At 40.8% G+C, this 17839-nt stretch overlaps 1 protein-coding gene across 1 annotated transcript in view; it reads right to left on the reverse strand.

The window, feature by feature from the left end:
* Positions 1-1978: 1978 nt before the first annotated feature.
* LOC127421569 (glutamate receptor ionotropic, kainate 5-like) overlaps positions 1979-17839 on the reverse strand; it is a 129319-nt gene continuing 113458 nt past the window's right edge. Inside the window, exons 18-20 of the mRNA XM_051664699.1 lie at positions 12497-12625; positions 7224-7345; positions 1979-3338 (exon numbers count right to left, since the gene is read on the reverse strand). Of these exons, the coding sequence (XP_051520659.1) occupies positions 2736-3338; positions 7224-7345; positions 12497-12625 (854 nt within the window). The 3' untranslated portion in view covers positions 1979-2735. The remainder of the gene's footprint in view (positions 3339-7223; positions 7346-12496; positions 12626-17839) is intronic.

Raw genomic sequence — 17839 nt, forward strand, 5'->3', positions numbered from 1 at the left:
GGAACTATCCCTTTAAGGACTTCAATAATTCTACGCAGAGTACATATTAGAAAATTAATACAACAAAATATGAATTACCCAATTAATTGTAATTCATTACAACAGACACATCCATGGTCACAAAGGTCACAGTTGTGATTCACTCTGTTTTATTCCAAATATTTGTCTATATATTTAATGAAAGAGGGTGACAGCCCTCCTACATTACCCCACATTTTTATTGGTATAATAATAACAATATAATCTGAATAATTTGCCTTATTTTCTTCATTGTGGGTGTGATTCGTCAAGCACTGATATAGAAATCTCTGAAAATTAATGAGGAAATAAAAAAATCAGCTTAGAATAAAAAATGATTAGATAAAAAATAGCCTCATACCTCCTCTGTCTCTCTTTGACACACACAGAAATGCACGCATACACACACACACACACACACACACACACACACACACACACACACACACACACACACACACACACACACACACACACTAAGCATCAACATATCAATGTTATAATACTGGAGATCCTAAATGGGGTTGCTCTGTTTACAGTTTTTTTTTTTTTTTTTTTTTTTTTTGGTATTCTAAAGGATATTGGCATTTCACAAGCATCTAGACAGCAGCGTCTAGTGCACTTCAACAATACCATTCATGATAGATGCTCATTTAGTTCTGAGTAATGAACAACATCATTAATTGTCCACTAACATAATCAGACAAATACCACTTCAGGTGCACAAAGGGTTTTCTGTTTTGTTTCGTTGTTGTCATTGTTCTGGGGATGAGAAGTGTTTCTCTGTGTACTTACATTTTGCAACTGGCAACAAATTGCAAATATAGATAAGAAGCTTACTGTTAAAGTCAACATGAAATCAGATGGACCCTTTTAACTTTCTAAATGCATGTTCTTGGTCTTTTTGTGCATGATTCATCAGTGCTTGTAATTAAATGTGCACTCTGTAATTTTTTCCCCATTAAAAAAGTTTTCCTCCTATAGAAATTAATATTAATTTTGAAACATGTATAAAATGCATGACCACTCACATGAGATGAGGACTCTAGTCATATCAGTAACCTTATAAAAGCTGTTTTATTCTACATGGGGCAGGGCGCCCTCGTGGGGGCTGCTGTTTTAGAATCGCATGACCAGCTGAATACTACTTGCTTAATCTCAGTAACCGTCTTGTTATTGGACATTTTCACTCTTGGATTAAATAAATCATGGCTGATTGTGAATAGTGAATTTCTACAATGGCATCTGTAACTGAAAACTATTGATTTTGAATGATACTGCATCCACACCACTAGGTGTCGCTGTAAGTCCAAGATGTAACTGAGTGCACCTTTAATGCATCTCTTTGTAATCTTTCATCAAAATGTAATAACATTCTCCGTATCTGAAACAACTTTTCTTTTCAGCTGATTTAACCTAGGACGCACTTCGGGGCAAATAATGTTAACCAATAGCCAAATAGCTATTTAGGCATTCTTTTAGGCAACTGTTGTAAGTGATGCAGCCTTTCTAAAATCTTGCCAATAGATAATGCAATAATTTAATGCCAGTTATGTAGTGAGGTTTACATCAATAATGTCAGTGAACTATAGATTTAACTTTAGATTAGCATGAATAAATCCTCCAAAATCGACTGCAAACTCACATTCATGTCCAGCTCCATTCTGTTATGGAATGCTCACTTTTGACAATCCAATGAATTCCCGATAGATAAAATCTAAAGGTCCTGTCCTACATTTTGTTCTCGTTGAAAATCCTGCTTCACCCAGATATCCTATTACATTACGAAGGTAAACTGGGTTGTGAATTAATTTAGTAAGACTTTCAGGTAGGTGAATGATTGAAGACCAGGTGAATTATCTAAGATATTTTGTTTCTCAAAGCTATACTCTGAACAAACCATTCCTAACCACATCACCCCCCCCCCCCCCCCCCCCCCCAAAAAAATACATTTGTCCTCACACACTGACGAGGGAAAAAGCAGATATTTTGTTCAAAAAAAGAATTATAAGATGGAAAATAAAGCAGCTAGAAAGGAAAGGAAGCAAGTGACATTCAGGAATAGAACCAGATTCTGGAGCACTGTTTTTTACCCTCCCCTTCTCATTTTACTATTACAGAGAGAGAGAGAGAGAAAAAAGAAAATTAATTTGCACCAATGTCATTTCAGTTCTATATGCACAAATTTTTCGGTACAGACACTATGGTCCTCCCAGGACTGTAGTCCCCCATCACAAATCATGGAGAAGAGAGAGTGAGCTGCCTCTCTCCTGTAAAATCTATGCAAAATTGATAGTCATCCATTCAGTTTCCCTCAGTTTTTCATTCAGGGTTTTCATGTTGCATAGCATACTTTCATGGGATATGCATTACATAGTCTCATCAATGTGCCAAACCTTACTGGCTTTCCCCGTGCCATTGCATGACATGGTTTTAAATTGGACACTTGGAACAGAAATGGTTAGCTGAATCATCTCTGATCTGATTCTCTTGTTTCAATGAATGTAATTTTGCATCAGTTTTTTGCAAGGACCTCAACTCCAAGAATAGCCCATTTTTTTGCAGTATCCCAGAGGTCACTTTGACTGAAGGTGTTGACAGAGCTATTTATGAGTCTCTGCTTGGGGTGTATCTGCTTGACCTCCAGTAATGCACGCATATTACATTTATTTAATGTGTCAACAAAGATTTCCTTACCACAGTAACTTCCCATGGTCTCAGTCCTGCTTGCAGAGCAGATCAGTAGAAGGAGTTTTAGTTGGCGGTACTGGCCTTGGAGGGGGCGTAGGTTTAGGCCTACGTGGGCTGACCGAGCCCCCTCCCTCACTGTCAGTGTTTGTGTTGGAGGCAGAAGGGGGTGGGGGTAGACGCGGAAGAGAAGACGTGGCTGATGCCAACGGTGAGATACGCGAACAAGACGATGTGGAACGAAGGCTCTGTATTCGCCGACATTCCTGGCAAACTCGAACGTGCGTACAGCCACGTGGCGCTGCAGGTGGGATCAAAGCAGATGGGTTATTGGAGACATTGGCTGTCAGAGGGTCCTCCAGCAGTCGCTGAGGGCCTGGGCCCATTTCCACAGTGCCACCTCCTGGTCCTGTTGTGGCTCCAGTTAATGACCCTGTCCCGCTGTAGAGTTTGCCGTTGCTGAGACGCATCTCCCGGACAAGCCGAATGGGCCTGGGAGCTCCCAAAGGGAGACGGGCTGGGTGGCGCAGGACACCCTGAGATGAGAGAGGGCGACGGCGCCGCAAACGAGAGTTCTTTTTACAGGAGATGACATTCCTGAATTCAGTCATCATTTCTTGACATACCGACACCTTAGTGGAAAAATAGAGATCAGTGTAATTTAAAAGAAGAAAAGACAATATGAACTGATGGGACTAGAATAAGGTGAAAACCATTATTACAATTACCATTGCTCATACTTAGAAACCAGTCATAAATATGCACACAAATTTAATAGTAGGGTGAGCTCTTTTCACTTGGCATGTAGGGCCCTAGCTGCCTCTTGGGGCTAAAGCAATATCTAGGTACCAGAACATCATATTGACATGCGGTGGGCTCTTGTAAATAAGGGCAGGGTACAGAGGCTTCAGAAAATCATAGGCCCCCTTTACACCTGGCATTAACATGCATTTCTGTTGATCTGACTGTAATCGGAAAGCATCTGAACACATTAAATGCCAGGTGTAAATGTACTAAAGACGAATTATGAAAGGATTGTGATCGAATCACTGAAACCACATTCGTAGGTGGTCTGGGACAGATTCTGAACACATTCAAAGAAGTTAAAGAAGAATTCATATGTGTTTTCATTATCCAGATACAAGGAATATTCCTACCATCGCAGCAATTCAATTGCCCCAACCAAGAGCACATATAGTGAACACATATGTTGATGAACTAACATAGAGAGCATTAATGGGGTGCTTATGCTTTGAACAGCAGCTGTTTTCAGCAGGGGGCAGTAGACCAAACTAAAACTGTGTAAAAAACACAGCTGTAGAGATGACAAACCACACTCAGTCTTGCTTGACACTAGCGACAGCACAAGTTGAGGAAAGACACATTCTTGCATTTAAACACAGCTGGACTGAGCACAATTCTAAATGCAAGGATTTCGAAATGTGTTTTTCTAAGTTTCAAACTATTTTTAACTTGACACAGCAACCTAAAAAAGCAGTATTTCTGACGCGATGCAACCAAAGTGAGACGCTCAAGAAGCGTCCGTCTGAAGCATGTGTACATTGAAGCATTCTTAGAACAGACCTCATAATAAATCTATCTAGGACAGATTGACAAATTCATTTGCAAAATGTATTGATATGGACTGTAGGTCAATCATGGGCTATATCATCATTAATTTGTTTAATAATCTGGAAATAAATAATATATTGACAATATATCGAAAGCCACTTTTTGTATTGTGTTATCAATGCTTTATTCATCTGCCACAATAATGTAATGCATTTTAATGACCTGAAATATTTATTAAATATTTTACTGTATATTCATAATAATTTTAATATTACTTACAATTATTTAATCATAATATACACTCACCGAACACTTTATAAGGAGCACCTCTACACCTACTTATTCATGTGATTATTTAATCAGCCAGTCATGTGGCAGCAGTGCAATGCATTAAATCATGCAGATACATTACGGGTCAGAAGCTTCAGTTAATGTTCACATTAACCATCAGAACGGAGAAAAATGTGATCTCAGTGATTTCGACCATGGATTTCTGTAGGCGGATGGGCTACAACAGCAGAAGACCAAGTTTGGTTCCACTTCTGTCAGCCAAGAACAGGAAGCTGAGGCTAAAGTGAGCCTACTACCTGCATGTCGCAGCAGAAATCGAGATTCGTCAGACCAGACGATGTTTTTCCAATGGTCTACTGTCCAGTTTCGGTGAGCCTGTGCCCACTGCAGCCTCAGTTTCCTGTTCTTAGCTGACAGTAGTGGTACCCGGAGGGATCTTCTGCTGTAGTCCATCTGTCCAATGTTCGACGTGTTGTATGTTCAGAAATGCTTTTTTGCATAGCACTGTTGTACCATGTGGTTATCTGGGTTACTGTCACTGTCAGCTCGGACCAGCCTGGCCATACTCCTCTGACCTCTGTCATTAACAAGCTGTCTTCACCCAACTGCCGCTCGCTGGATGTTTTTTGTTTTTGGCACCATTCTGAGTAAACTCTAGAGACTGTTGTGCGTGAAAATCCCAGGAGATCAGCAATTACATAAATACTTAAATCAGCCCGTCTGGCACCAACAATCATGCCATGGTCTAAATCACTCAGATCACAATTTTTTCCCAATTCTGATGGTTGATGTGAACATAAACTGAAGCCCCTGACCTGTATCTGAATGATTTTATGCATTTCACTGCTGCCACATGATTGGCTGATTAGATAATCGCATGAATAAGTAGGTGTACAGGTGTACCTAATAAAGTGGTCAGTGAGTGTATTAGCCAGAGAGGAACTGGCTCCTCCAGCTGAGCCTGGTTTCACCCAAGGATTTTTTTTTTTCTCCATTAACTAACATCTTATGGAGTTTTGGGCTCATTGCCACAGTCGACTTTGGCTTGCTCACTAGAGGCCTAAAGATAAATCATTTTTAAAGAATGATCACATTTTTAATTTAAACTGCTCAATGAGGACTACGGAATGACGGAACTTGCCGAACATCCAAAAAAATGCTGGCTGCTGGGCTAAGTGTGCTCATTGGATTTATGTATATATATATATATATATATATATATATGGTGGTATTTTTACCAGCTGAGAACAAATGAAGAGCTAATAAAATGTGTAAAGGAGTCAAAACAGCGTCAGGACGGCTGACGGCAGTTCCGACGCCTGTACCGAACTGTAATGGGCAACATAGCTCCTATGATGAGAAGAACCAGGTATGTTTGAGGTCAGTATTACTTCCTGTTATTGGTCCGTTTAGACGTCTTTGGTCCATGCTGCATTCATATATCAGTCAAACCGCACCAGAGTTCGTTTGGAAGCGGACCGAGACCCTCTATTCAGGGGGACTTGGTCTGCTTGTTTGGTGTGCACCAAGGTTCAGATGGCAGCGTTCACACTTGTTCAGATGAACCGCACTAACAGAGCAATCACTCCAGAGTTTGTTTTAATTGAACCAAACCTACCAAGTGTGAACACACTTTAAGACATTACAAACATTACAGCATCATTTTCTGTTACAGCATTATTTTCTGTAACTCTGCTTTGAAACGATGTGCTATGAAAAGTGCTATACAAATAAGAACCATTTGACTTGACTAGATATATCGAATGGACCCTTTTCACACTTCCGGGTTTTGGAATGCAGAAGTAAATGATTGCAGGGTAAACTCTGATAGCGGTGAATTGGAGTAAATGGGAGACCACTGCAAATATAATTTTTGCTTAACCATTTGCTCCAACATCAAAAGAAAAATGCCACTATTGTTTCTAAAACTTTCCAAATTAAGGAAAACAAATCTGCGTCTGTGGTAACTCATTTTTTAAAACTAATTCCAAGGTAATACAACACTTAGTATAATCTTATAAATTTACACTAAATAGTTTAAAAATGGCAAATATGAAAAAGTTTGCTAGAATTACGCTGTTAAATAAGGTGGAAATGAGTCATCACAGTCTGTAAAAAGGGTCCATTATTGTTATTTGAGGGTCTTTTTAGAGCAAATATTTATATATCCTATTAATTAAATTAATGAATTGGAATATCTTGTAATCAATTCACTAAACAAAATGTAATCGATTAACAGCCCTTATATCCAAATACTATCTGGATGTGAAACACATGCTAATGCCAGGGTTAAAGGGGGCCTTAGAGACATGGGAAATTGTGGAAGATTTGTCAGGCCAACTCCAACATCGTAACTGCGAGTTTTGACAAAGCGAGCATCACTCAAAAAAGCCTTTTATATCCTTGATTTTAAATAAAAAAAAAAAAAAAAAACTATACTTCAATTAATTAGATAAAAAGACAGAAATGGTCTACAAACTTATCATTCTTTCATGCAACAAACAACTCATCTCAAAGTAGGCCTACATGCAATAAATTGTGTGAAATCTATATACCACATGGTTACATCACAAACACAGATGACGTGACCGGTTGGCATTGTAACCTACTCTTGAGTGTCTGTGGTTTCGGGCGGGGCAGGAATGAGGGCGTACCTCGTCTGTCTCGGCCGACCGGCGTGTGGACCACACGAATTCCATAATGGCTACAAAAACAGCTATTATGAGCCCACATATCAGCACCACGAATATTCCACCGATATTCTCCATACCTAGACCTGAAGAAAAGCACAACAATGTGGGTAAACACACATAAACCCCTTTAAACACACACAAACTGTGAAGCAGATTAGAGGTCGTCATTCCCACAGGGATTTATGACATTCCCATTTAGAATTCCTGAGTCGTAGGCAGGAACATGTGGTATTCCTAAAAGTTATTGGCGAGAGTGTGAAGTTTGAGAACAGTCTATGAATAAATTAGTTTGTTATTTTTTAATGATGCATATGAAACACAGTTACCAGGTCCGACACATTTCTGCAAAACATTTTTTTTAACAGTTTGTTTCAATTACACCACAATGCATAAATTACCTTTGAGTAAGTCCCTGTAGTGTTGGGAAGTCTGAAACATTGCTGCGAATCAGTTCTGTCAATCTGTTTGTTTCAATTAGGGATGTTAATGATTAATCAAAAATCGATTAATTGTCATTAATAATTTGATTGATTAAGCTTGGACAAATGCATTCAGAAATCATGACAGCAGACTTTGATAAGGCTGTCATCTGCCGCTAGAGGGCGCTTGGTGCTGCATGTCACTTATCCAAATCACAGAAGAACGCGAGCTAAATGTAAACAGTGTTGAAGCGTTTCTTTATAAATGAACATTAATGTTTTCTGCTTACACTGTGATCGTATGTTAAAGTACAACATGACAACAAGCATTGTTGATCTTTTTGTTTCATCCCAACCTACAATTACATCAGTGATCGCCGGGAAAGCACGAAGGCACATTCAGCTGACATTATCACCTTAGAAATGGTATGTTACTGTTTACACACCGTGTTATGATTTGACTTAATTTCAGATAAAAAAATAAGTTCAAAGGTCCAAAATATCCCAAGATCCATAATGTGAAGTTTTAATTAACTCAAATATGGATACAAGTTATACAGTATGTCTTGTATACAAGTTATTTTTAACAGTAGCCTACTTCATTAACAGTAATCAAACAATTCACAAATTCATACTAAACATAGCCTAAAGGTATTAAAATACATTGAACTAAGAATATTACATACACATATTATTTTGAGTTATCCACGTGTGTTATGCGATATTAATGGTAATGATTAATTAATTAATTGGTCTATTATGAAAATGTCTGAAACTGACATCCCTAGTTTAAATTAATCGGTTTAAAAATTTCTATTTTTTTTCTTTTTATGCCATCATTTACTATGTTATCCAGATTTGGAATTACATGAGGTACAGTAAATGATTACATAATTTTGCTTTTGGGGGTGCACTATCCCTTAAAACTCTGCGGGAGCTGACAGGTTTGGAACTCATAGGAACAGGTTGGAGAATTCAGTCCCGCGCCGACCTCCACAGTTGACAGTGGCTCAGAATTACAGACAAGGATTTTCGGCCATTTCCTACTTTGTTCTCGGCTGACCAGCATTTGTTGCCAATTGCTCCGATTAATTTCTTCACTTACAAACTCACAGATGGTGTGTTTGTGTGATAGTGTGAGGAAATGAGTCAGCACTGCTAAACACAGTCACAAAACGCAGCTCATAATATTTGACATTTTCTCGTAGACTTGTAAATAACCCTGAGAGACAGTAAATGTCATTTTTCTGGTGGAAATACAAGCGTGCAAACCACAACAGAGAAATTAAAATGAATTACACACACATATACACACACACACTAACACATAGACACACACATATGTGTGAATACCTGCACACCACATGCTATTTTCTCTCCTTTCCCTTTGGGCCAATGTAAGTTTAGTATACAAGTAAATGCAAATATCACTAGACCACAAAGAAACAAAAAAGTATTACCAGCACTGTGAAACAGAAGGATGTCATGTACTGTAGATATCGACAGGAAATCATATATCCACGTTGCCAATTTATTTACATAATACTCTTTTGTTAAACACAAATCTATGTATGTCCAGGTTTGTTTGGTTATTCTGAAGAAAACCTCTGAATATAAAAGTATACTTTATGACCTACTGAACATGGATATCCAACAGCATCTAGGCCATGTAACAAATTACACATTGATGCACATTTCTGTATTTATATCTGTTGGGACTTCTGGTTTACATCTATTGCTATTTATATAAAATGATTATAATTAAATAGACAAACCCTAATCCCAACCCTTCTCCTACCCTAACTCCAAGATACAACTGGGGCATTCACACAGGATGCATTGTTGTTCAAGAATAATATTTTTATTTGAAACACAACGTCTTAAAAACATAATGCTCATGGTGCGAGATGCTGTAAAAACAGTGAGAAGCAATGGAATGGCTAAAGACCTCTTTCTGATGCATGTGTACACAGGCCAACATTTGATGCAAGTGAAACACAACACCTGTGTGAACACCTGATTACACCTTGTCCAAACATATACAAGTATTTCGTCCTCTGTTTTTTTTTTTTTTTTAATCCTGTCCACACCAACAACTTTTTAGGAAAACTGTCCATCCCTATAAGCCCATTGTACAAAGGTGCCTGGATTTGTTCCTGGCAGGCAGCAGATTCCCACACTCCCATCCCTAACCATATGGAGCCTGTAAGGCTGAGTAGCCTGTCAGGAACAACCTCAGGCACCTTTCTACCACCTTACGCCTACTTTTAAAACATTGCACCCTTGGCCCCGCCCACTGGTACTCTGGATTTGAATGTTTTTCTACATAAACATGTACTAGACGAATGGCTTTGACTGTTATCATTCATCTCACGCCACTTTTAAAAGACACAATGTCAAGTTATAACTCTAAAAAGGAGACCCCCATCAAGTTTCATCTTGCTGTTTGCTGTTGTGCTGTTTTAAAGGCATCCTGGACCATTTTTGCATCCATTTGTGCTAACTGTCCATTTTGTTGTAAACATGCACTAGATGGATGTCTTTGATCGTTTCGATGTGTTTCCGGCAATGTGTGCCACGTCTTAAGAGCGGTATAAGTGCAACTTTTAAAAATGCATCTCATTCCGCTGCTATCAATGACTGGGAGAAACACATGCCGTTCTGTGTGTAAACAAACACAGAAGATGTGTGAGATGTTGCTCCTGTGAAGACCAGCGTCTCTGCTTTGGCCTGCTGAAGCCGGTTGAAGCATCCAACATCACCATAGATTGTATTACATTTGCGTATTCAGAGCATTTCAGTGTGGATTGTATGTGTTTACACCTCATATCATCGTGGATTGTTTGTGAATCAGTCAAAATATGATTCATGCTTTGCAAAGGAACTGTTATTGAAAGATGGGGCAGTTAAACACTACTGGAACTGTGAGTAAACAGTTTAATTCATGAATGTTTCAGATTTCATGACTGTTTGATAGTTGCTGTGCTTATGTGAACAGTTTGATAAATTATGATCAAATGTGTTGGGTATCCATTATGTGTTAACCCTGAAATGTAGTTTTATAAATTATAATTTAAAGCTTATTCATTCTCTTCTGATTGAGTTTCAAATATGGCAGTATTTGAGGGGCTGCACAATGTTAGCCAATCGGAACAGTGGCCGTTTACATTGAGGTTTAAAGGAGATGCTGAGGGCAAAACCAAGCGTTTCAGATAGAGGGCCAGAGGCAGGGTGGAAAATTATTATATATTATTCAATTATGACTGTTTTGGTGCAACAAAAAAAACATCATAAGTGGACCTCAGGGAAGATAAAATTATATAAAAAAAGAGTATGTCATGACCCCTATAAATACTCACATAACCATGCCCTGCCAGGAGTTGGCGACATTGTGCTGTAAAGCTTTTATATTAAAAACCACAGAAGAACATCATGTGCATGCATAATGCCCATAAGTTCGAAGAAATATTGTATTCATGTGGATGGGGCCTTAAAGGGATACTTCACACAAAAATGAAAATTCTCTCATCATCATCCTCATGCCATCCTAGATGTGTATGAATGTCTTTATACTGCAGAACACAAATGAAGATTTTTAGAAGAATATTTCAGCTCTATAGGTCCATACATTGTAAGTGAGGGGGTGCCAACTTTTTGAAGCTTCAAAAAGTACATATAGCCATTATAAAAATAATCCATATGATTCCAGTGGTCTAATTTATGTCTTCGGAACATTACGCTTGGTGTGTGTAAGAAATAGATCGATATTTTAAACTTTATTTTACTAAAAATGTTCGCTTCCGGCCAGCTTGAGATTTGTACATTGACGAGGGTGGAGTTCAAACTGCCTCTCGCTTGACATTAGCGCAAAAACCACCTCTGCATAGATATTCATCCGTAGATACCTTTTTAGTAGCTGTTTCTATGGACTGCAATACTGTTTCCACACAAAAGCAGCTAATGCAGCAGTCTGAGCAACGAGCTCAGTCTGAGGCATCTCCTCCACTCACTCACTTGCATTCAAACCAATTCAAACAGCTCTCCTTGTTCACTGTTCCAAGATGGCACTGCAGTTGATGTATCCAAACCACCTGAATGAGGCATCTATGTATGATTATCTATGATCCTCTATTGTAAACAACACTGCGCTTCGGTTTTTTTCCCGTATTTCACGCACCAGTTCTCGCGTGAACTTGCCAACACGCTTGACCTCGACCCTCTTGAATTTTTTTGTAAAAAAAAAGTTTTAAATATTGATCTATTTCTTACACACACCTAGCATTTCGCTTCAGAAGACATTCATTAGACCACTGGAATTATATGAATTATTTTTATGATGGCTTTATGCACATTTTGGAGCTTCAAACAGTTGGCACCCATTCACTTGCATTGTATGGACCTGCAAGCTGAAATATTCTTCTACAATTCTTAATTTGTGTTCTGCTGAAGAAAAACAGTCAAACACATCTGGGATGGCATGAGGGTGAGTAAATTCTGAGAAATTTTCATTTTTGGATGAACTAATCTTTAAACAAGAAATAAGATATTATTTAGTCTCCTGTGAAACTGTATTCCTGGTAATGGTAACGTCTCCACAAGGTAAGTTCATCAGGTTTTTCTATTCTCCTGACAACATTTCAGAAATGTTATCCCTGTGATAACAGGAAAACCTGCTCACACTCTTGCAAACACACAGACTCATATCTGAGATAATAAATGTCAATTAACAGAATGCGTCAGGATGTAATGGTGACAGACCACTGTGTTATGGTTTGTGATATTGAGCATAATAGCAATGGTAGCTGTTCTGTTCACCTTTAGCTCGATGGTCCTCCTCTTTAGGACACTTTCCTCCCTCCCACCAACGACGTTTCAGGATTTCTAATCTGTTGTTCTCCTGCAGCTGCAGCACACCTAACGTGATCTCATCTCTGAACGGAGAGCCTGAAACAGAGAGAATGTGAGTTACACTAGACAGGGGCAGACAGGCTAAAGCTAGCAATGCTACTTTAAGGAGAGCAATACTATCTGTTTAGCTGTTTTTGAAGCGGCCATGTTTTTAAAAAAAATGATGTTGCTTACAAGTTGCTAAATAAGAACTACAACAACCACAAGCATGTGAGCGTTAGTGCTTGATGAAACGGAAAACTGTTGTAGTCCTTTTCTAAAAACGTGTTAGCAACATACTTTTTTAAAAAACATGGTGGCTTCAAAATTCACGTTTGGGGTTAGACTGTGTGTAATTTATGTTGTAGAACAAAATGTCCAAGTACCTTCAAGTAATGTTTACCATAGACATTATTTTACTAATAAATCCAAAACTGCCATTATAAAAACCCAAATGGAAATTCAGAGTGAATCCATGGCTCGAAAATACTAACTCTCTATACAGTACAAACAGTAATTTAACAGTCATTTTAATTAGTCACATTAGTCACACATTAGCCACTATTATTGACAGGAACAGTGAGAGGCAGTAAATGACTCAAATTCGTGTCACCTGCATTAACACCATAGCTCAATGTGTGAAAACTCTTGGTCACAACACATACACTAACTGCTAGGTTACAGCGCTGACTGCTTAAATCAGTCTTAAATCAACTTGAGGTTTTGCAAATTACTTGAATTAACCAGTGTGTCAGAATTTAAATGAAAGTTATGATGAGGTAATTTCAAATTATTTGACTTGTTAAAATTATATCATCCTTCATTGAACATCAGAGCATCACAGGTAATCATGTCACGCTATTAATGATGTGACATGAAACGTCATTGTTACTTTCGTAACCTCCGTTCCCTGATGGAGGGAACGAGACGTTGTGTCGATGTAGTGACAATAGGGGTCACTCTTGGGAGGCCCAAACACCTCTGCTTTTTTGAAAAAAGGCCAATGGGAATTTGCATGCCACTCCCCCGGACATATGGGTATAAAAGGAGCTGGAATGCAACCACTCATTCAGGTTTTGTGCTGAGGAGCCGAGACCAGGTCCCGGCCATTTCAGCGGGTAGTTCAGCATTGTGGCAAGAGGGACACAACGTCTCGTTCCCTCCATCAGGGAACAGAGGTTATGAAAGTAACCATGATGTTCCCTATCTGTCACTCACTCGACGTTGTGTTGATGTAGTGACACTAGGGGTCCCTATACAAAACGCCACAATGAGCTGAACTGTGTTACGTGAACTGGTCGTGCGAGACGGGTAGACCGCTGTGTGCCTCGTAGCCAGCGCACCAGGCCGTCACGTAACCTCCCCCAACTCTCTTATGAGCATCGAACGGTCCTTCAGGAACAAGTCGACTGCCCAACAATAGGGACAGGCTAACCCAGCCGAGGCCTGTTTTCCTCTCTTTTCTCCCCAAAAAGAGTGGAATTTGTTAACTGACTGGGAGCCATAAGTGTCTACGTCGGGGGGGTGTCCCTCCCAAGGGGAAGACACCGCAGAGACCGCACCCCACCCAAAAAGGGGGGGGGGGTATTTTGAGATGGGCCTCTGCCCAAGGAAGACGCAGTTTACCGACAGGGAAACGATTTTGCGGAAGATATCACATGGGGTCATCTTCGGGGAACCAGCACATGTGGAGCACCTACCTCAGTACAGGGTCTCATTAGCGCAGGTACTGGGCCGGCAGTGAGTTTCTCCACAAACTCAACTGCCAGAGGGCTAAGGAGGAAAGTCATCCAGGGATCACAGTCTATGAGCACGACTGGGAGTCAAGAGCACACGTCTTTAACTCAAGGGAGGGGAAAGGCACTATGCGCAAGCAGTACACCCAGCCAGCTGTCCCGGAATCTACCTGCTCGTGCCTGCCAATACACAGGACGAGACCAGCTCAACCCGGAGATTGTAGAACCTCGCAAAGGTGTTGGGTGCTGCCCAGCCCGCTGTTCTACAGATGTCTGCCAAAGAGCCACCACACTCCTGGTAGAGTGGGCTCGTAACCCCGCAGGGGGTGGCATGTACTGAGCCTGATATGCCATTACGATGGCGTCAATGACCCAGTGGGTGATCCTCTGTTTGGAGACAGCGCTTCCTTTCCGCTGTCCACCAAAGCAGACAAGGAGCTGCTCAGAGCTTCTAAAGCTCTGCGTGCAATCCAAATAGATGCGTAAAGCTCGCACCGGACACAGCAACGCCAAGGCTGGGTCTGCCTCCTCCTGGAGCAGCACTTGCAGGTTCACCACCTGATCCCTAAAAGGGGTCGTGGGAACCTTGGTCACATAGCCCGGTCGGGGTCTCAGGATCACGTGAGAGTCTGCTGACTCCAGAGGAGGAGACGGCGGGCGAGTTGTGACATGCAACGGGAGTATAGACCGCCTTGACGGTTGATGTACACTACTGTCGCTGTGTTGTCCGTCCAGACCAACACGTGCTTGCCCTGGATCAATGGCCAGAACCTCCGCGGAGCGAGCAGTACTGCCAACAACTCTAGGCAGTTGATGTGCCAACGCAGCCGCGGGCCAGTCCAGGAGCCGGCGGCTGTGTGCCCATTGCATATGGCACCCTAGCCCATCTTGGAGGCATCTGTTGTAACCACGACACACCTGGAGACCTGCTCTAGGGGAGCCCCTGCCCGTAGAAATGCAAGGTCGGTCCAAGGACTGAAGAGGTGGTGACAGATTGCGTGATGGCCACGTGATGTGTCCCGCGGCGCTATGCTTATCTCGGGACTCGAGTCTGAAGCCAGTGCTGAAGTGGTCTCATATACATCAACCCGAGTGGTGTGGCCGCCGCTGAGACCGGGACTGGTCAGTAAAAGGTGCCTCCCACGATCTTGTCAGCTCCTTATGCGCTTCTGGAAAGAAAGGAACGGGGGCGGGGCATGGCCGTGGGTGGCACCCCGAGCCCGACGCTCATGGCCATCCGGGAAAGCATGTCCATCATTTCCGCGTTGGCCTGGGACTGGGTGACCATTCCAGAAGGAGGAAGCCCAGTCGAAGCCTCTGCGTCAGACTGGATGAGCCCGCTTTCCGATGCTGCGCTCGATAACTCATCATCTTCCCGGGCTCCAAACAAGAGGTCGAACTCGCCCTGGGACGAGCCGGTAGTCTCGAGCGCCCGACCAGGGCAAGCGAGCATGCTGGGGAATGGGAGGTCTGTGGGAGGATACCCGGCGGAGGTGGTCCCATTGATGTCCCCAAATTGCCCCCAGTGCTAACCGGCACGGCCTCTTACCCATAGGTAGAAGGACAGAGACGGGGAGCCGCTGGGGTGGCTTGCTTTCTTACGAATGCAAGCCACGACCGCAACGTTGCCATGGTCATGTTCTTGCAATGAGGACAAGACCCATCCATGAACGATGTCTCTGTATGGGCAGCGCCCAGACAGGTAAGACGGCGATCGTGGCCGTCAGAAGCGGAGAGATAACGACCGCAACCAAGAATAACACACAAACGGAAAGGCATCTTTAAAAAGACATTCCGTGTGTGCCGCTCTTTTAGAATGAAAATATACTCTTTTAAGAATATACTCTTTTGTTATTCTGCCGAAGCACCCAGGGGTGTTCTCTGCACTCCACGGGTGCAGAGGGGGAGAAGCCGCTGAAATGCGCCATAAAATCCAGCAGAAGAGATAATCTGAATGAGTGGTTGCATACCAGCTCCTTTTATACCCGTATGTCCGGGGGAGTGGCATGCAAATCCCACTCTCCAATTCCCATTGGCCTTTTTTCAAAAAAGCAGAGGTGTCTTGGGCTCCCAAGAGTGAACCCTAGTGTCACTACATCGACACAACGTCGAGTGAGTGACAGATAGGGAAGGATGTATTCTTCAAATTAATAGATTTTTAATAGAATTACTTTTATTTTTTCTTTCAAAGGTTGTGAAATATTCTTGAAAAGATTCTTGAAAAAAAGAGCATGTGTATCTCTTTGGAAATAGAAAAGATGTTTACTGCAATTCGCACATCAGTATGATAAGTACACAATTTTAAAATCAAGTTTAAAATCTTAAATGTCTCAACACCACTTACAGTATATTAAGCCCTGGAGCTTTATTTATAGTTGGCCTTTATTTTCTCATTTCATGCAGGCTAAGAGGCTAAAGCAAATAGCTTTTTTTTAGTCATGTGCATTAGCTTTTAAGAATACTTTGAAATCAAACATTATTGCTTCTAATCAGTTACTTTGAAAATATATTGCGAATTCTTACATTTAATAATAAAAGAATCCTTCTGGCCTGTTTTGTGGATATTGTGGATATTGCATTGATTGGTTGTGATAACATTCTAACAGTGTCAGCCTATATTGATTTTTTTTTTTCCATTGGAATCTCTTTTAACATTAAACGGGAATTAAATTAGTCTATAAACTATTGGTAAGGTTTTAGTAAGACTGCATTAACTGCAGCAGTAGCCTTAAAATGCAGAATGTCAGGTGACATCAGACAAAAAATAAAGTGTTTTCAGAAGAGGTGCAAGCTATTACATTTTGATGAAAGATTGCAAAGACAAATAAACAAAAAAATGTTCTTTGGAATAATGTGTGTTGATTAATTGAACACAATAAGACCAGGAACATGTATTAAGAAAGTAAACAGGGCAATTCATTTTGATTTCACTTCAATATTTAACACTCTAACTTCACACCAAGATCTAAGCGTGCTATGGAAGCAGATGGGGGGGTTCTTTGAAGATGGTAGCTGCTCCTGGGTTCTCATTTCAAATCTAGTAACAGGTTCATGCGATTATGAGTGCATGTCAATATTTTGGAGGACAGTTTAGCCTAGTGGACAAATGGGCTGATCTTCCTGGAGGACGGAAGTTCAAAAACATCAAGCAGCATTGGTACTTTGCTCATCATTTCACTTACTGTAGGCACAATACGTTCTCCATGAATGTTTCTCCTTCATCTCCTCCAACCTTCTCTCAAAGTATTTGTAAGTGTCACTCCTTCACATGTTCCATCACTCCATATATTCTCTTAAATCATATAATTTAATTTGCTTAGACAAGACTTTGCTCATTATCTCACCATTTGCTTTTTTGTGCCATAACTTCCTCTAAGCTATTTCATTGTAAACATTATAAAAAGACAACATGCATTTGTTACCTTAAAGGTGAAGTGTGTAATTCCTGTGCAACTAATGACTTCCCTCTGACCCCTCCCCTTATCCATTTTCCATTAGCTGGATTAACAGATAGTCCCTCCAAAAACTCACGCCA

Source organism: Myxocyprinus asiaticus, chromosome 30 (assembly GCF_019703515.2).
Source record: "Myxocyprinus asiaticus isolate MX2 ecotype Aquarium Trade chromosome 30, UBuf_Myxa_2, whole genome shotgun sequence".
In the NCBI taxonomy this organism is placed as follows: domain Eukaryota; kingdom Metazoa; phylum Chordata; class Actinopteri; order Cypriniformes; family Catostomidae; genus Myxocyprinus; species Myxocyprinus asiaticus.